We start from the raw sequence: 26740 nt of genomic DNA, 5'->3' as shown, positions 1-26740 counted from the left end.
TTCTTGTCTTATAAAATATTATTTGTAATAGGAGAAGGCTCTCTGGGAGGGGAGAGGATACTGGGGGAAATTACTTTTAAAAAAGAAATAGTCAGGGCAGCCAGGTGGTGCAGTGGATGGAGCTCTGGCCTTGGAGTCAGGAGGACCTGCGTTCAAATCTGGCCTCAGACACTTGACATTTACTAGCTGTGTGACCCTGGGCAAGTCACTTAACCCTGATTGCCTCATCAAAAAGCAAAATAATAATAATAATAATAGTCCCTTCATTATGCTTATAAAATCTATCAATAATAAATAACTTGATAATTATAACTTTTACTGATTATGGCAACTTAAATGTAATATAAAATCTAAGGTAGGCAACAAGAAAAACCATAAAAATATGTCTTAAAGAAACCATTTTAAAATTCTCTATAATTGTTTCCATGGACAAACTCCTCCATATGTTGTAGCCATAATCAATTTATAGCTCCACTTATTTTAGATAACACAAAAATTACCCCTTTCTCTTTTCCATGCCTCATTACAACAGTATATATATAAACATATACTGTCCCTTATGTACATGAATATCTTAAAAAAAAAAACCTATGTAGAAATGTTAAACATCAGCTGTTCGTTGTAAAAGCGGTTTTAAAAACAAAGATGACTAAAGAAATGACACCCAAGATGTTATCTGGCTGAGAGAATCTGTGTTATTTTTAAAGAGATAAGGATAGGGACTAGACCTTCTGATTTCACCTACATAAGGAATTCCAGGTTGCTGAAATTCTCTCTACCGATGTAGGTCAGTGCGTTTTCTACAGCTTATAGACTTGTCTAGAAGACTGAGAGGTTAGGTGACTTGTCCAGGATCACATAGCCAGAATGAGCTAAAAGGAAGACCTGAACCCCATAAGCAGAAAAAGTACTGAAACAAAAATTATCAATTGGAAACTATTTTTAAAAATCATTTAAACAATTAGAAAAAAGAATCTTAACTTTTTATTTGGTATTTTCCTTAAAACAATTTTATCAGGGTAAATTATGTAAGGGCCACAGACTCAGACTATTTTTAATAATTAGTTCACTATAAAATTAATGACCTAGCTAAATTTTCTGAAGTTGTGACTTTTTTATATCTAAAAAGAACTTTAATTGAAGACAATGAAGATATGAAAATTTTTCTACCATAAACTCAAAGTACAATTGCGATTCTAACTCATTCAAAAACAAAACAGTTTAAAGTTTGGCATATTATATGGCATGGGAGTAGGGTAACAGATTGGCTGTATTCCAGAAAGGAAGGACTTACTAATACAGAAAAATGAATAGTTATTCAAACAACTGAGAATTCCACTACAATGATCCCAAGGGAATTTTGAACAGAGGACATCTACATCAGAGTTAGATACTGGGGGAAAATATCCTAATACAAAATATTATTTTTCCTAGTGTTTTAAAGTCTAAAACCCCATTCTTAGGTTAGGAATAGGTACCTAACAAAAGCCTTAAGCAAAATGAACAATAATTGTGAAGATTTGATTTGTTCCACAGTCAGAGAGCATCAAACAGCTAAATCTACAAAAGAATTAATAAATAATTTGAAAGGAGAGGTTAGAAACTATCACTAAAAAAAAAAAAAACCAGAAAATCCTAACAAAATGTCATTTTCCTTGGCAGGTTAGAAATTAGAGCACAATAGCTTATTCTATTATTTGATCTTCTTGGTTCTTTTTCTTAGATGACAGAGACAAGAAACTCCAAGGACTACAAAATGGCCATTTCATAATGGCCAAATCTTTGTGGGTACTTACCCTTAAAAAAAAAAATCTTTTGGAGTTTGTTTCAAATGCATCTTTGCGTTGAAATATTAATACTTAAAATACGGAGACCAGCTGACAAGTTAAAGATTTTTTTTGTGTATAAAATAAAGAAAAATCAAGAATGCTGAAATTTTTATAGTGTGTTCCATTTTTTAACACAAAAGGTGTTAAATTCTTATTATTAATTCTTATTATTAATGTTCTTATTATTAATGTTCTATACTTAATCTTCTAATCTATAGGCTGCCTATACTTTTTTTTGTACATATGATCTAGAGGCACAGAATACTTTCTATTCTTATAAAATCATACAGTTATTGACATAACACAACAGGAAAAATAACCTTTGAAACAATCATGAAAATGCCCCCAACAATGCTGTTACCATGGTAACTGTTGCAAGATGGTTCTCAGAAAAGATCAAGGTCACTGGGTCTGAAAAGCAAGGTTTCTCTATCAAGTCTAACTCCTTTTTCTCTTACAAAAAGCCCACCTTTGCAATGTACTCCTAATTTGATGGAAAAATATCGACATCAGTAATCACAAAAAACCTACTGTCTTAGATCTATAGATATCTAAGCTCAATGTTTCCTAATTCAGTTTTTGGGATTACTTACTGTCTAAAAGAAATGAACAGAAATTAAGCTCTAATGGCAGCTATACCAGATTTTATCTAACTCACTATTATTATCAATAAATGAGAATAGTAACCTGACAAATCAAATTTTTTAGTATAGTTTAAGTAAAAAAAAACCCACAGAAAATGAAAAGTATTTCACACAACTATATATCAGGTCCAAATAATCAGTATCTCCTTTAATTTTTTGTTACACTATTTGTTAGATGATTTTTAAAAACCTAACATCATGTTCTACTAACAAACAGCTACATTACAGGACAGCTATGGATTCAAAGACTAACAACTACAGATTTCAGTTAGTGATTTGAGGAGGAATTAGCTATTCTGAAAGCTCAGGTCCTCTGATTGGATTCTAATCCCATCCTAACTCTCAAGCAGTAAATCCCCAGATCAAGTAAGATCCACTTAGCACAGACCTGGGTCCTTGGGCTGTGTCCTAAGGTAAAGGATATTTTATTCCCTGGGAGTCTACTGAGGAAGAAACCGAGAGCAAGGGGCACGGCCGGTTTAATTTTCATCTTTGTGCCCCTAGTGTCTAGCAGAGTATCTTGCACATAGTAGACGTTTAACAAATGACCTCAGAATTTAACTGAACTGTTGAAAGAGCAACAGATTTGAAGTGGCTCTGATACTTACTGCCTGTATGACCTTGGGCAAACCAATTAACTTTTAGTCTCTACTATCTACCCTACCTCAACTCTCAGCAAAAGAAAATTTTCATTTAATTCACCAGTCAGTCAACAGGCATTTCTTAACTGTGTCAGTGATAACAGTTTGAACTAGTGTTGTGGATGTCTAAGTGGAGAGAAAGGGAAATGTGAGATGTTGGGAAGACAGATTGTATACATGGAATAAATGAGAGTGAGGAGTCAAGTATGACCCTGACGTTACAGGACTGGGTAACTGGAAGAATGGTGGTCCCCTTGATAAAGAACAGAGAAGTCAGGAAGAGGGGAGGATTTGGGGGGAAAAGTTCTGTTTTGAACATGCTGAGTTTGAAATGCCTACAAGACATTCACTCTGAGATGTCCAAAAGGCAGTTGGGGATGCTCCCGAAAGAGGTTTGGGCTGAAGTTGGGAATCAACTGCAGAGAGAGGACAACTGGACTCAAGGAAGTTGCTGAGGTCACAAAGTGAGCCAGTATAGAGGAAAAAGATAAGAGGGTCCAGGACAGACCCTTGGGGGCACCCATGTTTAGAGGGCATAACACAGAAGAACAACCAGAAAAGAGCCTGAGAAGGAGCTGTAGGAAAGACAGGAGAAAGCAATCACAAAAACATAGAAGATAAAACATACAGGAGAAGAGGGTGACTTATAATGTCAGATGTTGCACAGGGGTCAATAAGGATGAGGATTAAGAAAAGGCCATTAGATTTGTCAATTCAGAGATTACTAGTAACTCTGAAGAGGGCAGTTTCAGCTGAATGATGAGGCTGAAAGTCAGATTATACGGTGTTTAGAACTGGGCAAGAGAGTAGAATAGATTAGTTATACAATACACAGTAGTAAATGACCACAGCAGTCTAGTGTCTGATAAACCCAAAGATCCAAGCTTTTGCGATAAAAACTCACTATTTTACAAAAACTGCTAGAAAAACTGGAAAGCAGGTTGGCAGAAACTAGTTATATACCAGCATCTCACACCGTATACCAAGATAAGGTCAAAACAGGTTAATGATCTAGACTTAAAAGTTGATATCATAAGCAAATTGGAGGAGCATGGAATATCTTATCTGTGAGATCCATGAATAATAGAAGAATTTATGACAAAATAAGAGAGAGCAAACATTACAGGATATAAAATGGATAATTTTGATTACGTTAAATTTAAAAGTTTTTACACAAACAAATTCAATGCAGCCAAACTTAGAAGCAAAGCAAAAATCTAGGAAAAACTTTTTATAGCAAGTTTCCCTGATAAAGTCCTCATTTCTCAAACATATAGAGAACTGAGTCAAATACATAAGAATATGAGTCATTCCCCAATTGATAAATGGTCAAAGAATATAAACAAGCATTTTTCAGAAGAGAAGTGCAAATTAAAATAACTCTAAGCTATCACCTCACACTTATAAGATTGGCTAATATGACAGAAAAAGGAAATGACAAATGTTGGAGGGGATGTGGAAAAATTGGGACACTAATGCACTCCTGGTGGAACTATGAATTGGTACAACCACTCTGGAGAGCAATTTGGAACTATGCTGAAAGGGCTATAAAACTGTGTATACGCTTTGACCCAGCAATACCACTACTAGGTCTGTATCCTATAAAGATTAAAAAAGAAAAAGGACCTCTATATACACAAATATTTATAGCAACTCTTTTTGTGGTGGCAAAGAATTGGAAATTGAGGGGATGCCCATCATGGAGAATGACTGAACAAGTTGTGGTATATGATTGTGACAGAATACTACTGTGCAATAAGAGATGATGAACAAGATGCTTTCAGAAAAACCTGGAAAGACTTATACGAACTGATGCAAAATGAAGTAAGCAGAACCAGGAGAACATTGCATACAATAATAGTAATATTGTACAATGATTAAGACAATTCTGAAGGACTTAGGATGAAAAATGCTATCTACTTCCAGAGAAAAAACTGATGGAGCTTGAATGAAGATTGAAGCATACTTTTTAAAACTTTCTTTTTTTTCTTGTCTATGTTTTCTTTCACAACATGGCTAATATGGAAATATGTTTTCTAGGACTGCATATGTATAACCTATGTATCAAACTACCTATCTTTTCAATGAAGGAGGGGAGGAAGGGAAGGAGAGAATTTAGAACCCAAAATTGAAAAAAAAATATTAAAATTGTTTTTACATGTAATTGGAAAAATATATAAATTTCTTTTCAAAAAAGTTAATGGCCAAAAAAAGAACTGAGTAAGAGGAGAGGAAATGAAAGCAATGAATGTGACTGGCTTTCTCAAATTTAGTAGAAAAAAGAAAGGACAAGTAACAGAAATGGTAGGATCAAGTGAGGATCATTAGTCTTTAATTGCTTTCCTACCAACCCACTGCCATTTTTCTGCCCTGAAATGGTTGGCAGAATAGAGAGGGCAACAAGTCAACTACTTTAATCCTAGGAATAAATAAGCCTTTCATATTATTCCCTCTTCCCTTCCTGGAAATGAGGAAACACATTTCAGCACCCCCAATTTTAGCCACCTGAAATGCTTTTTTTTCCATCCCTTCTTCAGCACCTGCTGCAATTTATGGTCTCTATGACCATGAAACTTTCAGGAGGGATAGACAGGGATAGATCTAGATTAGATTACTTAGCCAGCACTAAGGTGTGCACAGGGATATTTTACCTCCCACTTCATCTTAATAAGAATCACATGTATTTTGCTATCACTTTGCCAAAGAGAAAACAAACATTATGTGGTTCCTCTTATAGAAAGTCTTGAGTGTTCCTCTTGACATTAAATAGGTAGAGCCTCAAAGGAGAGTTATATAGCTCTTGGTGATTTCTCTTTGGCTGGAGTGAGATTAAAGAGGGCTTTAAACACTGGAAATAGGGAGATCAATAAGTATGCTGATTCAATAATGTAGGCCATCAGAAACAACACCATGGAAGCTATTTTTGTTTTTGTTTTTTAAAAAAAGCTCCCCATCTAACCCAGGCTGGAAGCCTAATCCCACCACTGACAGGAAGGTGAGCTTGAATTTGCTGTTTCCAACCTAGCTGGCTCATTCCTCCCCCAGCAGCCCAGGGGCCTACCTCTCCTGTGTGTGCCATCACACCAATGCAAAGTTTAGTGCAGACACCCAACACACAGAGCCCACTTCAACTCACAATAGGGATTATAGGTGCGTGCCATCAGGCCTGGTGATGGGGTGATCTTTTTTTTTAAACGGTAAGACACTGGAAATATTTCATTGATAAAATCTTTCTTTTTTGATTATTTTAAAATAAAAGGACTCCTTATGATATGTAAAAATGAAAAATTATCCTCAAATATTTCTGAAACTGTCTAAAATTTGATAGTTAATTTTCTATTGACTTTCATTATAAAATTTGGAGATGTACTCTTCTAGACATATCAAAGCTCTAGGAAAATCACATTTAAAAGATGTTTTACTACTATACCTAAAAAAAGCTAGAAGTATCTGGTAAAACATTAATGTTAAGTAATATGTTGCAATTTTGGTTTGTATGTATTTGGCCAGATAACTAAAAAAGGTATGGAACCTCTGACTCTGCCCTGATCTTCTTTGGTTCATTGTGAGATCCTGAGAATTTGAAATGAAATCATCTGGGGTGTAATGCTAGAGCCAAAGAATATAATTCCTCCCTGATGGGAAAAACTCTTGTTCACAACAGAACCTCTGAAGGCTTAATAAGAAAAATTAATAGCTATGAAGAGTAGCTAAGATTTATTCTAGAGGAGGTTTTAAACTTTGTTTGTTGTTGGTACCATCAATAGTTAGTTCCTACCAGACCTCTAAAAATAATGTGACTCAGATAACAAGACGACTCAATGTAATAAACACTGCTTCTAAATGTAAACTCCAGGCATTACAGAATTAGGCAATCCATATCCTAGGAAGAACAAAGACAGACAACCAGAGGGCTTCTGATTGTCAAAGGATCTTTCTTGTTATAACTGATAAACTGACTTCTCTAAATTTCCAAAGTAAATGAGTAAAACCTAAGTCACTTTTTTCATATACGTGAAAAATCTTCAGATCATAGGATCAAAGAGTTAGGAATGGAAGAAACCCTCTAGAAGCTATCAATTCATTTTACAGATGAAGAAACTGAGGCGAAGGGAAGCCAAGTGATAGAGGCTCACAAAGCCAATAATGTATGAGGCAGGATTTGAACTTGTCTTTTATTTTTTTTTCAAACAACAAGCCTATGATTTAATTCAATGTGCCACCTAACATTTCCTTCAGAAAATTATTTTTAAAATAACTTTAAATTTTTAAAATAAGACAAATGATTTCTCAGTGAGGAGAAAAATTATTTTAAACATGTGGAAAGCCGATGTATATTTCAAAAGACAATGATATTGAGGCAGCTTGGTGGCGCAGTGGATAGAGCACTGGCCCTGAAGTCAGGAGGACCTGAGTTAAAATCCGGCCTCAGACAATACACTTGATACGTACTAGCTGTGTGACCCTGGGCAAGTCACTTAACCCCAATTGCCTTCAAAAAAAAAAAAAAAAAGACAATGATATCATTTTCTGATGATCATAATGGAAGTGAAAGTGAAAACTCACCTTTCAGAAAAGAAAATAAAAACAAAGACTCACAGCTCAAACTGCCTATAGGACATCTTTCCAGGGACAGCTGGAATCATCAATGTCTAAACATCTCCATTTGCATATGCCTTCTGAATTCACTATATTTATTGGTGGTCAGAGGTAGCTAAGTGACATGGTGAACTTGGAAGCACTGGACTTGTAGTCCACAAGATCAGAGTTAAACTCCTGCCTCAGCAACCTATCAGGTGTGACCTAGGGCAAGTCAGTTAACCTTTCTCAGCCTGTTTTCTCATCTGCAAAATGGGGATAATAGCACCTACCTTGAAGAGTTGTTTGAAGATCAAAGACGGGCAAAGCTTCAAGCACTGCATGTGAGTTCCTCTCCTTCTCCTCCCACCCCTTTCTCTTCCAATCATTTATCTTTTCTCACATGTCTGAAACCTTGGTGAGTCTTCCTTCGCTTACCCTGTTACCAAGTCCTATGGATTCTATTCCTAGTAACATCTTTCACATCTCTCCCAGTTCCTTTCTATCCCCATAGTCACTGGTCTAGTAAAGGCTTTTATCACCACTTTGACTACAACAATAGCCTTTTAACAGATCTTCCTGCTTTCGTTCTCTTTTTCTTTCAAGAAATCTTTCATTTCACTGCCACAAAAATTTTCCATCTGCACAGATCTGCTTAGATCTGAAGTGACTCCCTATGACCAATTAAATAAAATCCAAGGTTCTCCAATAACCTGATGCCACCCCTCATACTTTACATTCCAGACAATCTAGACTTCTCCTTCTGTCCCAAACATGTCCAGAATTTTCCTTCCTCTATTACACTTTCTCCTTCTGCCTCTTTACCTAATAAAATCCTAACCTATCCTTTAAAGTCTAACTCAAACACCATTTCCTCTATGGACCATTCCTTGATTCTTTAGCTAGAAGCAACTTTCCTCCCATTAAGATTTCCAAAACTTTATTTTAATCTAAATAATGCACTTATGCTGGTGCAGTGGAAAGAATATTAGTTCTGGTGTCAGAAGACCTGCATTTGACTCCTGGCTCTGAGATCTATTCTGGGCAAATCATTTACCCTTGCTGGGCCTCAGTTTTCTCATCTGTAAAATAATGTTGCACTACCTACTTTACAGGGATATTGTAAGAAAAGTACTCAGTAAACCATAAAATATATCTACAGAAATAGGCCTTATTTTAATTTGATTTTGTTTTCTAAGTACGTGTCACATTCTCCTATAGTAGAAATAATACTGGATTTGAGGAGCTCTGCCCCACCTCAGTCACCTACTATCTATAAGAACTTGGGCAATTAATCAATAAACAATTATTAAGTGCCTATTATGTGCCAGGCACTGTGCCTAAGTGCTGGGGATACAAAAAAAGGCAAAAGACACGTCTCTGACTTCAAGGAGCTTACAACCTAATGGGGGAGACAACCTGTATACAAATATATACATATACACAAGCTAGTCATTTAAGTTCTCTGGTCTCAGTTTCCTCACCTATAGATTGAGGGGGTTGAACTAGATCACTCCTAAGGTCTTTTCCATTTGTAAATCCTAAATTCTATGCCTTTTACATATTCTGCTTGATCCTGTGACTTGACTGTAATGTCCTTGAGAGTAGAGGTAGATGCTGTCTTATGTAAACTTGTATATCCTTCAGCATGGCAAAATGCTCTGCACATGGTACAGGCTTAGTAGGCTGCTGCTGAACTGAACTTACTTGATTATTGTCTTTAAGTATTTGGAAGAATTTAATATATATAGAAAAAGAATTAAATTTATTCTGCTTGGTTCAGAATATAAGCCTAGGGACCAATGTTTACAAGGAGACAGATTTTAGTATAACACAATTACTAACTTCCTAACCATTAGAATTGTTTAAAAGAAAAAAAAAAGAAAAAGGGAACTGGCTACCTTGAGAAGTAGAGAGTTCCCTAATACTAGTGGTTTTCAAATGAAGGATATTATTTATACATACATATATGTGTGTATATATACATGTAGATAGATAGATAGATAGACATAGACATCTGTATAGATATAGCTAGATATCTACAAAGTACAAATAGCTCTAGACATCTATCTTGAGATAGATATCTTTATTTATAGTAGATATCTATCTATACATAAATAGAGAGGAGAAGGGATTCAGGCTTCAGTAAGGTTCAGACTAACAGACCTCTGAGGTTCCTCACAACTATGAAATATATTCTATTATTTGCTCTGTTGGTCTAAATTTATAGTTTATATCAATAAATGTGCCCTCCCAGTTTTCTATGTACCATCAGACATATTTCAAATTAGTTGTATCTTTGAAGTGCCAGCTGAGTAGCCTAAAATTTATACTTTCACAGAAAGAATCTCACCAAAATAATTAAAAGCAGCTGAGAGTTCAGCAGATAAAGCTTCTGGCCTGGAGTGAGGAAGACCTGAGTTCAAATCCAGCCTCAGACACTTATTAGTTGTATGACCCTGGGCAAGTCACTTAATCCCTGTTTGCCTTAATTTCCTCATCTGTAAAATGAGGATAATAATGGCATCTACCACCTGGGGTTGTTGTGAAGATCAAATAAGATAACATAAGTAAAGTGCTTTACAAACCTTAAAACTACATAAAAGTTAGCTATCATTATTTTTCAAATACCTTTTATAACCTGCAGATGAAAATTTAACCTACAGTGTATGGGCAAATGTTGATTTCTGTAGACAAAAAAGGGGTATTTTTGAGTGAAACGGAGGGAGCCTTTGAACTGACAATACTTGGGAAAAGTATACAAAAAATTGGAATGATTGCATGCAGCTTTCGAGTGAAAAGCTTTCCCCCCTTTACAACACAAGAACAAATCAGGTAATAACCGTGGTTTCCGCGGAGATAGGAAACTAGAGGGATCAGAGAGCTCAATTTGCAGTTAAATGGGCTGGAAACAATCTCCAGCACTGGAAAAAGAGAGAGAGAAAAATATGCATGACAGCCAAAGGGGACTCTTTCCTAGAAATTTTACTTGTCTCTCCTGGCTTCAAAAAAGAACAGGAAATCTGACCGAAGCAAATGGAATGTTGAAGTGTCACAGCATAGTACCGAGTGCATATAAATCAAGACCTCTCATTTATTCAGGAGTTACTCCCATCCTGGGTTGCTGATTTGCTTCTTTTCACTCAGTAATTATGCATTACTGAATACGAAGAATAATACTAGGATAACTTGGAAGGATAAAGCAGATAAAACACCACCTGAGCCCACAGGAAAATGATCTGAGCAATTGGAATCTTAATGAGAGATAACCGTAACAAATGGATATAGTGCCAGAATAAGAAAAAACACAAGGTTTTCAAAAACTTCTTCATAATCAATGTAATACCTTTATGAGTTGTGTAAAGAGCTGCAAATGTCACCACGAAGAAAGTTGTGGAGTATTTGCCAGCATTAGCTAAGTGAGGAAAGGCCCTTTTTGTGTCTCGGTACCGGCGCAGGCACTGGACGAATCGCAGATAAGCTGGAATGCACTGAACAATGGCTCGCACTCCATAGCTGTACGAGTGGCAAATATCTGTTCCTGTGAAGATTTCAAAGGAAGAAACAAATCACAAATTTTATATTTTTCTTTTCTACATTCCCATTCTACCTCAATCTCTTTATATTTTCTAGAAGGGTAGATTAGTTTATTGCTTAACTGACATTGATGCTTCACGTTTACATTACCGTTCTATACAATGAGGAACGATGAATTCTCAGATCATTTCCTTCTCCATAAGTTTTATCACCAAACTTTTTAGTGGTCAGCTAGTTCAAAGGAGGAACAAGAGAAGAAAGGCTAGAATACAGGGTGGCTATTGGAAAGCTCTGATTTCTCATTTTTTCTCTAGGCTCCTATTCCTGAATCAAAAGTCCTCCTTTAGAGTATATAAAAGTTATAAGGCTTGTCTGTCCAAAACTGCAGAGGCAACCAGTTTACTTGATAACCAGAAGTTTCTTTAAAAAAACAAAAACAATAACCACTTCCTCAAAGTATTCTTCCTAACTCTGGATATCAGCATTTTTTTAATTAGCTTAGAATGATGTTTCACCAAAATTAAGCAGGAAGCAATGCAAGGATGAAAAGTGATTGTCTTGCAATAGGTCAGTTGCAATACAAACAGAAAGATCTTATGACAATCTGCTCTTTTGGTTTTCACTGTTCTTAGAGTGAAATTACAAAGTATCCTAGTAAATAGTTTAAATTTAGAACATCCACAGGGTCAGAATATGTGGGTTTGAATCATGACCCTGCCCCTTAACAGTTCACATTTTGGAACCTCAGTTTTCTTGTCTGTCAGATAATAAGAAGAATAAATAAGAATAAGAATAATCAGTTGTATTTGTATTACCTAAGTCAGAGGGCTACTGAAAAACCTTAAGAGAGAGAATGCATACAAACTATTTTATAAATTGTGTAAAGCACTATATAAATATTAGCTATAATCATTACAACACAAAATTTAAAAACTAGATTATATCAGATGAATAAGAATGCAAGAAAGAAATACAAAATGTTTGAGTTTTTGATATTATGTTTTCACCAGGGAATAACAATTTCTAATCAGCATTCCCAACATTTTTGGGGAAGTTTAGTCTCAAGTGTGGATGCGTATTTTTCCCCTACCTCCCATTTTATCTGGCAACAGGCCTTTGCTTTCATCCCATTTGAGCTCAAAGCTGTAGAAGCAGATCATATATTCCAGGTCCATAAGTAACACTGTCAGGCTGTTCAGCTGATCGGCCAGCCAGAAATCAGCAAAGCCTACCTTATGGAAGGGGGCTGTGAACACTCGGAACTGGGAGAAGAAAAAAAAAAAAACACAAACATGGAAACATGAAAAAATCATCATATCTTTAATTTTTCCAATTCATGTATGTCATATCGTGCAGCAGGTGATTGGTTTGGCTACTAACACAGACGCTGCTAAACCAATCACAGACAAACATGAATACCTGGTAACAGTTCATTCAATATCATGGCTCAAAGTGAGTTACATGGGCAGCTGTGAGGAGAGAAAAGGTGAGGAGAGTCAGAGGGAGAAGATGAAGGAAACAGAAAGGAAGGGCTGTCATGACTGGATGTCATGAAATTTAAGCACTCTCAAAATGGAATGGAGGTGGAGGGCTCCTCTGCCCCTCTGCAGTTACTCTGGGCTGTGCAGTATACTTCAGTCCAGTGGGCTGCAGCAGGTTCGTTCTGGGGCTTCTTCCACGTCGATGATTCTGTGCTATCATACAAGATCATTATCAAGTGTGAAATTCTGCAGGACGTCTTCTGGCTGGAGTCTACCTCATGACTTCATTCCAGCAAATCCTCTCCTGTACCCGATGGATACACATCTCCTCAGTGCCCAGACAAGATGGGGAAGGGGTGTGGAAGAATCTTGCTCACACTGATGCAAGAGTCAGCATTGCTACACTGATGAGGATCCCTAGCATTCATTATGAAATTGCCTCATAAAAGCTGCCCCCACATGCTGGTTATGAGACATTATGATTTTGCAGAAAACTATTTACTATTAGAAAAGGGACATATATGACATTTTGGTGGAATGGGTGTCATTCTAATACCTTGCCACGGCAAATGTTCAAGTGACCTCTCTTACCTATTTAGCCTCATAACCTCATAGGCTATTTTGGTCAGTTTTATGTGAGGTGAAAGAGGCAGGCACCTTTGTCCCTAGCAATGCAGACCTACTCCTTCCTTGTACAACAGGAAATGGACTTCCACCTCCTAGCCGCTTACCCTACTTTCTTTACTCTAAATATTCACCAGGAGGGCACTCAAACTACTAGTATTCACAGCTCCAGCTCTATCATAGTTTGAGATCCTCTACTAGGTTTTGTTCTACCCGGTTGTCTATGGGCATCTCTCATCCAGGTTGGCAATTTCAACACAATAGCTCTCTGTCTAAATGCTCACAAAGATTTGTTCTATACATGAACCCCTGTTCTGGTAAACACACTAAAAAAGCCAGTTGGCAGGCAAAACAGGTTCAACCTGAGTGAAAATACTGGTTTACAAAAATCTCCACTTTGTTAACCAATCATGCATGATAGGCTCTGATTCTAGATTGTGCTAGGTTGGTTTGGTTGTGTGGATATGGGTTTGAACTAAAGCAAGCTGTGTGGGAATCTAACTTCTGTTCAAAACTACTACTGAAGGCCTGTCCTAAGTTCAGACCTGTTCCTTACAAAGAACCTCCTGAATGAAGAGGTTCTATCACATCCCACCGTCTCATACAGGTTCGTATCAATGTTTTAAAAAGAGCTTCCCAAACTTAGGTGGTTAAATCTATCCTTATGCAATGTGGTACCAGAAACAGAGGGAGCAGACATGGAGTTGGAGGGCCTGGGTTCACATTCCAGCTGTCACTGTGTGACCTTAGACAATTTTATATCTCTGGTTTTTCCCTTCTGACAAAAGAGAGGGTTGTATCAAATGGTCTTAGTTCTCTTCTAGCCCTAAATCTATGATCCCTCTGGCAAAGAGAAATGTAAGGAAAAGATTCAAAGGGAGTAAAATAGTTAGGAGCATAGCATCAGCCGGCATAAAGAAAAGAGAATCTGACTCAGTCTTAGGGCACCATCACGTGATAAAGTGGCGGCAGTCAAGAACAAAGATCCTCTTTCACATTGCCAAGAACAAACTGCAATTCCTGATACTGAGTCAAAGGTATATCTGTAGACTGGGCCCTTGTTGGAGCAAAAGGGAAAGATGCTGAACAAAATAAGGAGGAAAGAAGGAAAGGGAAGCAAATGGAAAGGAGAGGGCAATGAGAAAAAGGAGGAATTTGGAGAGGAGATAGGAAAAGACAAGGAAAGGAGTTGGTAGAGTAAAACGGATGGGAGCAGGAAAAATACCTATACTTTTCTCTCTAATATTAATGAACTATTATAAAAGCAATGAGGAAAAACACACTATTGATTCTACTTGGAATATATCATGCTTCTGAGACCTGTGCATAGTCTATGTACTTTAAAAAGGAAGAATTCTAGATTTCAGAATTTCAGTTTATTCTCTCATAAGAACAATTTGCTCTTCTTACTGAGTATCAAATGCTTTTCTAAATATTTTCCTCTTTTTACTGAAATTTTATCAATACGTATCTAAGAAATTCTACCAGCCAGTCAAGTTCACATTAGGCTTCCTAAGAATTCCCTCAGGCCTGTCATCCTCATTACTTTCCTAGCTCTGCTTTTGACTGTTGGGATTTCATTGCCATGCAAGGTACATCCCTTCTAACCACCCTCCCCACTCCTACCTCACCTGCCTTTAGTTTCCTTTTATATTTTATCTTCCACCATTAGAATGTAAGCTCCTCGAGAAGAGGAGCTTTCTTTTTGTTTGTATTGTGCCTCCAGTGCTTAGCACAGTGCCTAGCATATATTACATATTTAATGAGTTAGTTTACTTGACTTGAATCAATGTATGAATAAATTATAGAAGTTAGATATTTTACCAGTCACTTAAACCATTTTATAAACAACAACAAAATCTTAGAAACTAAGGAAATGCTTCTACTACTAAACAACAGTTTCAAGTATAAGAAATATCATTAATTCCAAACTCAGATTTTGGATAGAAAATTTATAGCTAATGGACATAATTTTACTTAAGGTATTTGTTTGCTTTGTACTAGCATGTACAGCCTTACCACAAGTAAATCAAGTTCACATATAAGAGTGTGTGTGTGTGTGTGTGTGTGTGTGTGTGCGTGTGCTCAGGAGCGCGCAGCTAGCCAGCTCTTCATGAATGAAAATTTTGGTTTGGGGATAACATCACTTACACACCTGGTGTGTTCTTCCTCTTCTCACCCTTGTCTCTTAAAACCTCTGGCTTCCTCCAAGACAGCTCAAATATTACATTCTGTAAGAGGCCTTCCCAGTCCCCACAGTTCCTAGCACCTTCCTCTCAAAGGTTACTTAGACTTTGTATCTTGTATGTACCTATTTAGAGACAAGTATCTACTCTATTAGAATGTAAGTTCCTTGAGAGCAAGCACTGTTTGCTTTTTCCTTTGTATCCCCAGGGTTTAGCATAGTGTATGGCACAATGGTAAGCATGTAATAAATGTCTGTTGATTATTAAGATGTTTGATTGATACATCCAAAATTAATATTGGATATAAACAGTTATAAGTGACTACCAATTTGTTACATAATTTGTGAATTAACTATACTTCAAGCTAAGAAAAAAATACATGATTTATTTTATGCTCTTTGTTAAATAGTAAGAGATAAGGAATTTTAAGAGAAGCATTGAACCAGGTGGAGAAATCCTTGGCTGAATTTCACTAGGATTAAGTCTAAGAACAGAATACGTCAAGTTTTAAAAATTAAATTAGGCTGATCAATACTGGAGTTTTCAACTACAGGGGACTTAACTATTTCATTCCTGCTAAGTTTTATTATTCTTATAACAACACTTTCTTTCTGCATTGAATATTAGCAATGTATTTCCTTACTGTATTACCTTTGGTATCATGATTTCCAACACATTCCATCAATAAATACTCATCTATTAAACACACAGCAGTTGTACTGTTTATTGTCATATGCAGTTGGCAATCTTTCTGCTAATAATAAGCTGTGTAGGTAATTTGTCATGCAAGAACCATAACTTGTTCCTCAACAAAGGCAGATATATAGAGGGAATGTTCACTTAATATATAATGCACAAAACTATGCAATCTTTTCCTGCAATGATCCAACTGCAGCAACACTCAAGTCTTTCAAATTCCTAATTCATTAAAAACTTGAGATGGGCTTCAAAATAAGAGATATAATATAGGCTCAACTGGTGTTTACTTGAAAACAGTTATGTTATTTAGTGATATATCTTAATCAGCTCTATTTCCATAAAGCAGTGTTAGAAATAACACTTGTGAAAACTTAACTGGCTCACTATTGAATAAAATAGAGTGCTTACTGAAAAAAAGTGGTAAAAACAGAAATTCAAAAAATAATTCCAAATATAAAATGTAATTGGGTGTGGATAAACTCAATTATACTTCTCAGCACTTCCTGGTGAAAAATCAGTATTATTCATCTAAGCTTCCAGTACAATAACTATTGCCATTTTAAAGTCTATCCTGTAAACTATAATCTCCAAAAGCCCCCCTCCTCCCAAAAAAGAGTAACAATTCACTTCCTGTTTTTTTTAAAGTATATTCCAATACTTCCTCATGGAGGGGATGAATTCTGGTTTTTAAAGACTACATAGGTAGAGTGGACCTTGGGAAGGTTTTACACCAAGCAAGGAGGACTTCAAAGGCTGATCTAATCAGACTCTGTCACCAGAGACTGTCATCCTTTTATACTGCTCAGTGTCTAGCACAGTGTGTGGCACTTAGTAGTTGACTGGCAAATGTTTACAGAATTAATTAACGGATTATGAAGTCTGAGGAAATGTTTTTGGATATTCAAAGATATTAACATGGAAGGATAAGAATTGTTGAGTACTGTAACTGAAATACTGTAGGGAAGTCATGACTAAATAATTTCAGAGATACAGTGGCTTTCATGTGGCATACATCTTATAATCCCCAGGACTTCTGAAATACAGTCAAAGTAGAGATTTGTACCCTGTCATTCTTCTATGACTGTACTGAGAAATCATTCAAAGATCCAACTTACAGAAGCAGCCGGGAAAGGAGCAGGCCATGGGGACAGAACGAAGCACTCTCTACATACCACGTGCCTGCATTTTTTTCATATCAATAATTTTTCTTCAGCTTGCCACATATATGAGCAAGGAAGAAGGCGATTCCTCCCTCTCAGATATTGCTTTACAGTTCTTAATAATTAATATCATCTTAATAGATTGGTAGAAATACAGTAATCCTTCACTTAACCTGAGGACAAGTTATCTCGGTGATCTTTTGTCATACACGTTCTGGATACATACCTCCATTCAGGTACAGGTTGGGCTGCAGGGCTATTGAGGCCCCTTTCAATTCTGTGAGTCTATCTTTCTTCAAGGACTAAGTGATTTTTTTTTTTTACCTACAATAAGTAACTTATGAAAACTGTCCACTGAGTTATGGATAGGCTATAAACCGAATAATGGAGGAATGGCCAGAGACAAAATCTTGACTTGTTGACAGAAAGATAGCACCTTAGACTTTGAAAGAATTTCAAAGGCCTATTAAAACCCATAACTAAACAAGTAAGAACTCTTTCTATAACTCACCCAAATAGAAGTTATCTGGTCTTCGCTTCAAGACTTACAGAATGAATTAATGGACTGAACGGAAGGGAAGAGTAGGGAAACCCACTGCATTTTGGATTGCCCTAAATGTGGAGAAGTTTTTCTTACAAAAAGGGAGCTAAAAGTGGTTTCTTTGCTATTTCCACCTGCTGTACCTCACTCTGCCTTTGAAGACTAGCAAAAAATTTCCCTTACATCTGAGAGCCCTTCTAAGACCTGAAGACAGTGATGATGTTCCCCTGTCCCCAAGACTTTTTTTCTCCAGGCTAAAGATCACCAAGTTTTTCAATCAATTTCCATATCTGATGATCCTGAAATGTTCACAATCCTGTATACGTTGCTGTGGATGTTCTCCAACTCTCAATGTCCTTCCCAGGATGTAGTGCACAGACCACAGACACAGTGTGCCAAATGAGGTCTGATCAGGGCAGAGTATAGGTTTATTATCTCCTTAGTCCTAGATACTATAACTCTTCTTAAAGTAACTTGGGATTATACCAGCTTTGTTGACTCATGCTGAGCTTGCAGTCCACTAAAAGCCCGAGATCTTTTTTTTTTTTTTTCAGAAAAATTGTTATCCAGTCACAGCTTACCCATTCTATAGTTGACACTGATTTTTTATGACTGTCTGTATTAAATTTCATCTCAATTGAGTCCCAATTTTCTAGGTCATTAAGAATTTTTAGGGTCCTGACTTCCCTACCCAACAGGTTAGCTATCCCTCCTAGCTTTTTTTTTTAACTGCAAATTTGATAAGCTTGCAATCTATGCCTTTATTGAAGTCACTGATGAATATATCAAACAGTAGAAGGCCAAGCATAGATCCTAGGACACCTAAAGTTGGCACTGAACCTTTACTGATTAGTCTTTAAGTCCAGTCATTCAACCAATTCTGAATCCACCTAATTGTATGCACTACTATTTAACCTATTTCTTACTGATCCTGTACACAAGAATAACATGAAAAACTTTGTCATATGCTTTGCTAAAATCTAGATAAAAGTATATTGACAGTATTCCCCTTATCTACCAATCTAATAATGCTGTTACTAGCAGTTAGTCCAGTATGACTTATTTTTGATGAAGCTATGTTAAATCCTTGTGATCTTCCTTTCAAAGATGTTTATCAGCCATTATTTTAATAATAAATTCTATAACTCTACCAGGAATTTAAGTCAACTTCCTTGGCCTACAGTTTGCAGATTCTATTCTCTTCCCTTTTCTCTAAACCAAGACATTTGCTTATCTCTAGTCCTATAGCGAATCTCCCAAATTCCTGATGATAATGAAAGTGGCTTAATCATCCCATCTGCAGGTTCTCTCAAGACAGTGGTATGTACATAATCTGAGCCTGGTAACTTGAACTCATCAAGGACATTGAAGCATTCTCTATCTCCCCATTTGTCTTGGATTTGAATCCCCTATAATCCCTTATTTTTCTGTGCTTTCAAATTAAATAATAATTTTCCTTGGTAGGAAAAAAATAAAACGAAAAAATGCCAAACATGAGTTGAATGGTTCCTCCTTTTATTCTCTACTGTCAGTCATCTTCATGCCATTCACCCTCAACAACATTCCTACCCTATCTCTGATCCTCTTCTTTTTCCTAATATAGCTATCCTCTCCCTGGAAAAAAAAAATCTCTAAAACTCTATTTGTTCTTAGCAGTCCTCAGGAGGCTCAGCTAAATCAAAATTTGATGCTGGTTTTTTTTTTTTTTTTTTGGCAGGGAGAGGGAAGGAGGGACTGGAGAAAAGGCAACTGGGGTTTTAATAAATGTCTGAGGCCTGATTTGAAGTCAGGTCTTCCTGATTCTAGGGCCAGTGCTCTATCCACTGTGCCACCTAACTGCCCCACTTGATGCTATTCTTTAAAAATAAATAATGGGAAAAGAGACACATTTTGTTTAGACAGTGACACTTCCCAAGAAACACCCAAACCTCCTACAAAGAACCTCCTCTAAAAAGTTCAATTGTTTGTTAACAGAAAAGGATGTATTTGAATAATATAGTGTCAACAATGACCAGAGATATTTTTGCTTCTTACTGTGAAATTATATTGTAGTCTTTGTGTACATTGTCCTTTTGTCTGCCTTGTTCACACAGTATCATTTCATTAGTGTAGTGTATCATTTCATTAGTTTCTCTGAATTCTTCATATCTGTAATTTCCTTAATGCAATATTTTATTACATTCATTTACTATAATTTGTTCACCTATGCCTCAATTATTGGTTATATACTTTTAACTTTTTAAACATTTTTCTAATATTTTAATTAACGTGAATAATGTTGTTAATGCACACTTTTGTATATTGGGTCTTTTCTTGCTGTCAATAATTTCCTTGAGGGTGTAGTTCCAGTAGTAGAATCTCAGGGTATAAGAACAATTTAGTAACTTTTTTTCCCCCATAATTACAAATTATTTTCCAGAATGGCTGACTCAATGCATGGGTCCGTCAACAAAAAAATTAGCATGCTTGTCTTCCCACAAACTCTCTGAATAATAACTGTTCCCATCTTTTGATATTTTTGATAGTTCAATGAATGTGAGATGCTAGCTCAGGGTTATTCTAATTTGAATTTTTCTCATTATTCTTTTTTTTAAATTTCAAGTTCCAAATTATCATCATTCTTGATATTGAACTTTTTTCATGTGGATATAATAGTTTATATTTCTTCTTTTGAAAACCAAATCTTTTGACTATATGTCTATCAAGGGATGGCTCTTTTATCTTATTATTTGTCAATTCCTTAGAGATTTCTGTCATCAGCCTATTATCAAAGACATTTAATGCAAAGATTTATCATTAATCTCAAATTTTTTATGATGTATAGCTACAATGACTTAAAATTTTATATAAAGTTTCATTAAATTATATTATTATTAAAGCATAAATTATAAAATAATATTAAATTTCATTTAAAATTATGTAATCAAGATTTTTTTGTGGTATGATTGTTTGATATGGTATGATATTTGGATAGTGCCACCATTTGGCACTTAATATGTTTATGATATAAGAAAGCGATGTCAAAGATGTGGCCTATGAGCCCCATGCAACCTACTACACTCCCAGGTGCAGTCTGAACCAGATTAAAATATAATTGGAATATTTAATAAAATAAACATAAAATATACTACAGATAATATTATTATGTAATTTTCTAAGTCAAACCCACAGAGATCCTTATGTATGGTTTAGTGTCCCTCATTTCTTTTTGAGTTTAATACCACTGGTATAAGACATTGATCTAAATTTATTTTTTATTAACTTGTTTTCCAGTTTTCCCAGCAGTTCTTGTTGAATAAAAAGTCTCTGTCTCAGTAATCTATGTTCATGGATTTACTGTAAACTAGAGTGCTATGTGTATTTGTTTCTGGGTCCTGCTCAGCTAATCTATTCCACTGGTCTGCTTTACTATTTTTTTATCTAGTATCAGATAGCTTTGCTCATTACTGTTGGTGGTATAGCTTGAGATCCCATAGATACATGCCTCCCAACCCCTACCCTGATGCTATATACTCTGATATTTCTTGTCTTGAGTAATTTAGTTGGCTCTATAAAGTAATTTGAATAGTACTGTTCTAACACTATCAGAGGACTGTACTATTTTTTTATTCAGTTGTTTTTCAGTAGTGTCTGACTCTTCGTGACCCCATTTGAGGTTTTCTTGGCAAAGACACTGGAATGGTTTGCCATTTCCTTCTCCAGTTCATTTTACAGATGAGGAAACCGAGGCAAGCAGGATTAAGCAACCTGCCCCAGGTCACACAGCTAGTGTCTGAGGCCAGATTTGAACTCAGATTTGAAGACTCATTTTCCTGACTCCAAGCCAGCACTCTATCTACGATCACACCTAACTGCCCAAGCTATATTTTTATATTTATCTTTTGTTACCTGCCATTGCTTCATCTTTTATACATGCCTTTTAAAAATGTAAGTTGATCAATGAATTTCCTATATATTCACTGCAGTCTTTTCAGTTGGTCAAGTCAATCAATAAGCATTTATTAATCACCTAATACATGCCAGGCACTGTACTAAGTTGGGGATACAAAAGAGGTAAAAAGACAGTCACTGTCCTGAAGAAGCTAACAATCTAATGTGAAGGACAAGCAAACAGATATATACAAAGCAAACTATACACAGGATAAATAGGAAATAATTAACAGAGGGAAGGCACTAGAAGTAAGAGACAGTTGGGAAAGACGTCCTGGAGAAGTAGGGATTTAAGTTGAGACCTGAAGGAAGCCAGATAAGCGAGGAAGGGGAGATGAGTAGGGAGAGCATTCCAGGTATGGGGAACAGCCAGAGAAAATGCCTAGAGCTGAGAGACGGAATGTCTTATTCATGGAACAACAAAGAGACTAGTGTTGCTGGATCAGAGAGTCTGTGAGAGATGAAAGAAGACTGGAAAAGTGTTTGGGGGGTAGGGAAAGAGAAGGTTATGAAGGGTTTTGAAGGCCAAACAGAGCATTTTGTATTGGATCTTAGAAGTGATAGGGAGTCAGTGTAGTTTACTGAGTTGGGGAGTGGGGTGTCAGGGTTGAACCTGTGTTTAGGAAAATCACTTTGGCAGATGAATGGAGGGTTGATTGAAATGGGGAGAGACATAAGACAAGCAGACCCACCAGGAGATATTGTGATAGTCCAGGCATGAAGTGATGAGGGCCTGCATTAGAATGGTGGCAATGTCAGGGAGAAAATATTTGAACAATACTCCATTTTCCTCTACATTAGAATTTTTTTCTTTGCATCTTCAAAATTTCCTGCTTAGTCTTCAGAGATGCCCATTTGGACTACCAAACCTTATAGAATTTTAGTCCATGGGCTCTGATCTATATTTCTCTAAATGCTCTAAAATCTGATTTCTAAAGATCTAGGGTGGATATCAAACTATTTCTCAGCTTTCCTCTCATCTATCACAAATTCTAATACGGACTTGTCACGTTTCTCAAAAGTTATCATCATTATGACTTCAGCAACAGTTACTCATTGATGACTAAGCTCTGATTGCAAAATTATTTAAATATACATATATATGTATGTGTATCCACACTCACATTTACTTATTGATTGATTGATTGATGGAAAGAGATAACTAAATAAAATTGTGTATAAGGTCATGCCTAGGAAACATTTTTGGCTTCAAATTATATTCATGATCATGCTTAAAATTCTATATCTGGTTTTTCCAGACTTACCAAGAGTTTAAGCAGCCAAAACCGGGACTTGTAGTAGAAAGTTTTGGTGGGGTTGATGAGAAAGAGAACCATGAATCCATATAGTGCAAGTGGGTAAACTTGTATGGGAATAGCGCTGATTGGAGCAAATAAGCATGCCAGCAGGCTCAAGCACCACAATATCCCAAGGAATCCAGCAATCTGGTGAAGAAGAGGAAAGAAGGACAAAACTGATTATATCCCATTATTTATGTTTCTCTAAATTGCTTTTTGTCAGAAGGATAACATAATAGTATTTTTGACAACAGATTCAAATAAGTCAAGAAAATATTTAATATATCTAAACTGTGTTAAAAGTGTATAACTATATTTTGTTCTAATTACCTCAAAGAGATGCTGATGAGATAAATTGTTGCGGGGATTGAGTTCAAATATGAGCACATGATTCACTCCTGCTTGCCTCCAACCATAGGTGTTGATGCCCAATAGAAAAAGGAACTCAATTAGGAGAAAGCCACCTCGATAGATTCTTACTAGAGGCCATATCATCTTATCATCACCAAGCTTAAATGCACCTAAAGGAATATTAATTTTAATGATTAATGATATAAAGTATAACATTTTTTTAAAAAGCTATTTCTTCTTTTCAATTTCCACTGAAACCTTTTTTACCTCAAGTGTGATCACTACATTTCAGCTCTACCATTTGCTACCTGTGAAACCTTGCAAGGAGTACACAACCTCTCTGGGCCTCATTTTCCACACCTATAAAATGAAAGGATTAGACTAGATGCTATCTAAGGCCCTTTAGCCTAGCACTGAACTACTTTATTCTAGCCCTTTCATTTTTATAGATGAGGAAACTGAAACCCAAGTTTTCAAGCTAGTAAGTAGCTGAACCAGGGTATACCCTGGGTTCTATCTCCAAATCTATCTTTGTTCCACTACATCATACTACCTCCCAAATGTTTTACAAAATATTTTTATTTTTTAAATCTTCAGTTGGTTGAGTCAGATTATGATAAAAAAAATGTATTCTAGTGCCCTAGCACTCTCTCTTCCTTTTAATTCAGAGGAATATATTCCACTGTTTCTCTTCTCCTACCACTCTAAACATTTCTTCACTGGCACTTTATCCCCTTCTCAACCCCTTAATTTATATTTCCCTAAGGTTCTAACCTTCAACTTTTTCTCTTTTCTAAACTGTCTCCTGTGAAAATATCAGTCAATCCCACTGCTTCAACAACCATTATGAAGATCACACACAACCCTCTATGTAATGCCTTCTTCTGAGCTCTAGACCCACATTTCCAGCTACCTATCTGTGCTCCATTTGCACTTGAAACTTAATAGGTCTAAAACCAAACTTATTATCTATCTCTACCCCTACCATCCTAAAACAAAACAAATTTCTATTTCTTCTGATTTCATTATTTTCAGTCTCATCTACTCTCCCATGTTCAAAATCTTGATATCTTACACACCCCTTTGCTTCTCATATCTAATCAGTAAATCTCAACTGTCACTGTCATGAGGCCCTTATTACTAACAAGCTCTCATAACTGACCCTCCCAAAATTCTGCAATAGCTTCTAAATAGGTCTTCTCATCACTATTTTCTCCTTTCTACAATCCATTTTTCATACTACTACTAGACTAGTCCATTCTATCATATCACTCATCTGCTCCAAGATCTTCAGTGGTTCTCTCTGACCTCTGAAGTTTAATAATCTTCTGCCTGATATTCAAGGCTTTTTACAATCTTGCACATCTTACTTTTCTTTCCTTATATGATATCATCCCCTCTATATGCCATAAATTTAAGCCAATTTGTCCCAAACTCTCTGCTTCTAAACAAAACATACTTCTTTGTCTCTAACGCTGCTAATGCTGCACTCTATGTCAAGAATGTCCTTCTTCCACTACTTCAGCTATTTAAATGCTTACCCATCCTTTAAAGCCAAATTCAAAGGCCATAATTTCTTCCCTGATTTCCTATTACTAAGAACCTTCCTTCTGAAACTTTATGTAACACTTTGGTTTGTGTATTTCCAAGGAATTTATGTATCAATGTGCATTATAATGGACTGTGTGTGTCACATTCCCTCCTTATACTATAAATTCCACAAGGGTAACGATGGTGTCTTACCTACTTTTTTTTAACTCTCCTAGCATACATCATAGCAATCTACACATAGCATGTGCTTAATAATTGTTTGTTTAATTTGAATTTCAGGATAACAGGATTATAGATTTAGAGAAGGCAGGGACTATAGAGCATATATAGTTTGAGTTCTTTTTTTCACATATGAGGAAAATGAGGGCCAGAAAGTGACTTGCCCAGGGTCACACAAGCAGTAAACTGATCGAAGCCTGAGTCCTTCTAACTCCAAAGTTCTGCACATTTTCCACTATACCACTGAGGAAAACATGTTGTAAAGTAACTACTTTACTATACTTTATGGAGTTGAAGATGCTGAATAACTAAACTTTAGATAAGATCCATATTACTATATATAGAAAGTACAGAATTATAAAGGAATTATAAAGGAAAAAAAAATAAGCATTTGGTTATTTTCTAAAGAAGCAAGTATACCAAAGTATCTTTAACTAATAAGCACTATAGGGGCAGCTAGGTGGCACAGTGGAGTCAGGAGGACCTGAGTTCAAATCTGATCTCACACCAGACACTTGACACTTACTAGCTGTGTGACCCTGGGCAAATTACTTAACCCTAACTGCCTCACCAAAAAACAAAACAAAACAAAACACCCCCCTCCCAAAAAAAAAATAAGCACAAACTGAATAGTCAAAGTTTCTTTTTGGTGATTTTGTCTTACAGAGGGATAAACATATACAAAATGTGTGTGTGTGTGTGTGTGTGTGTGTGTGTGTGTGTGTGTGTACATATATATCTCTCTATGCTCACATATTCAAAGGTTCAGATTCAACCAAAAGTAATTCTATTCAAGACAGAAGATACCTACCTGTGAGCACAAGGGCAACATTCAGCACGATGAATATTCCACAATACAGGCCAACTCTGAAAGTAGTCCATGCAGGTGCAGGCTTGAGATAGATAGGGAGAAAAAACAATTTGTTTAAATAGCAGAGAATACTTAAAATCATAAGATGATTTTTCAGTTCAGTTCAATTCAACCCCAAATAGTAGCTGCTCAGAACACAAATGCAAAAACAAAATAGTCTCTGTGGTCAAGGGGCTTACATTCTGCTGGGAGGTAAGGGAAGAGTTAAAGCATTCTCAGAGAAGTAATACAAATTATATACAAGTAATACAAATAATTTCAAGAATATTAATAATTGTGAAAATCAAGAAAGCTTTGGTTTAGCTCTGAGGGAAGTTCTAAGATTCTAAAACGTGGAGGTGGGAGACAGCATACTTGAAACATGGAAGTTGTGCAAAGACAAAAGTAGTAGTGGGTGAAAGACTGTACACTAAGAAATAGCTAGCAGCCCGGTTTTACTGGAACTGAGAATACAAGAAAGAAATTACATAAAATAAATCTGGAAAAGTAGGCTGGAGCCATCCTATTGAAGGTTTTATATGTCAGGTTGAGGATTTCCTATTTTATCCTAAAAGCGATTGGGAGCAAATGAAAAAATTTTAGTAGGGAAACAATGTGATC

At 36.1% G+C, this 26740-nt stretch overlaps 1 protein-coding gene across 1 annotated transcript in view; it reads right to left on the bottom strand.

Moving 5' to 3' along the window:
* XPR1 (xenotropic and polytropic retrovirus receptor 1) overlaps nucleotides 1-26740 on the bottom strand; it is a 220640-nt gene that overhangs the window by 48560 nt on the left and 145340 nt on the right. Inside the window, exons 7-11 of the mRNA XM_027868455.1 lie at nucleotides 26081-26162; nucleotides 23479-23669; nucleotides 23116-23295; nucleotides 12320-12491; nucleotides 11039-11233 (exon numbers count right to left, since the gene is read on the bottom strand). Coding sequence (XP_027724256.1) covers nucleotides 11039-11233; nucleotides 12320-12491; nucleotides 23116-23295; nucleotides 23479-23669; nucleotides 26081-26162 — 820 coding nt within the window. The remainder of the gene's footprint in view (nucleotides 1-11038; nucleotides 11234-12319; nucleotides 12492-23115; nucleotides 23296-23478; nucleotides 23670-26080; nucleotides 26163-26740) is intronic.

The sequence above is a fragment of the Vombatus ursinus genome, unplaced genomic scaffold (assembly GCF_900497805.2).
Source record: "Vombatus ursinus unplaced genomic scaffold, bare-nosed wombat genome assembly UNPS02014789.1, whole genome shotgun sequence".
NCBI lineage: Eukaryota > Metazoa > Chordata > Mammalia > Diprotodontia > Vombatidae > Vombatus > Vombatus ursinus.
This window is presented reverse-complemented; position numbering and strand designations above follow the sequence as displayed.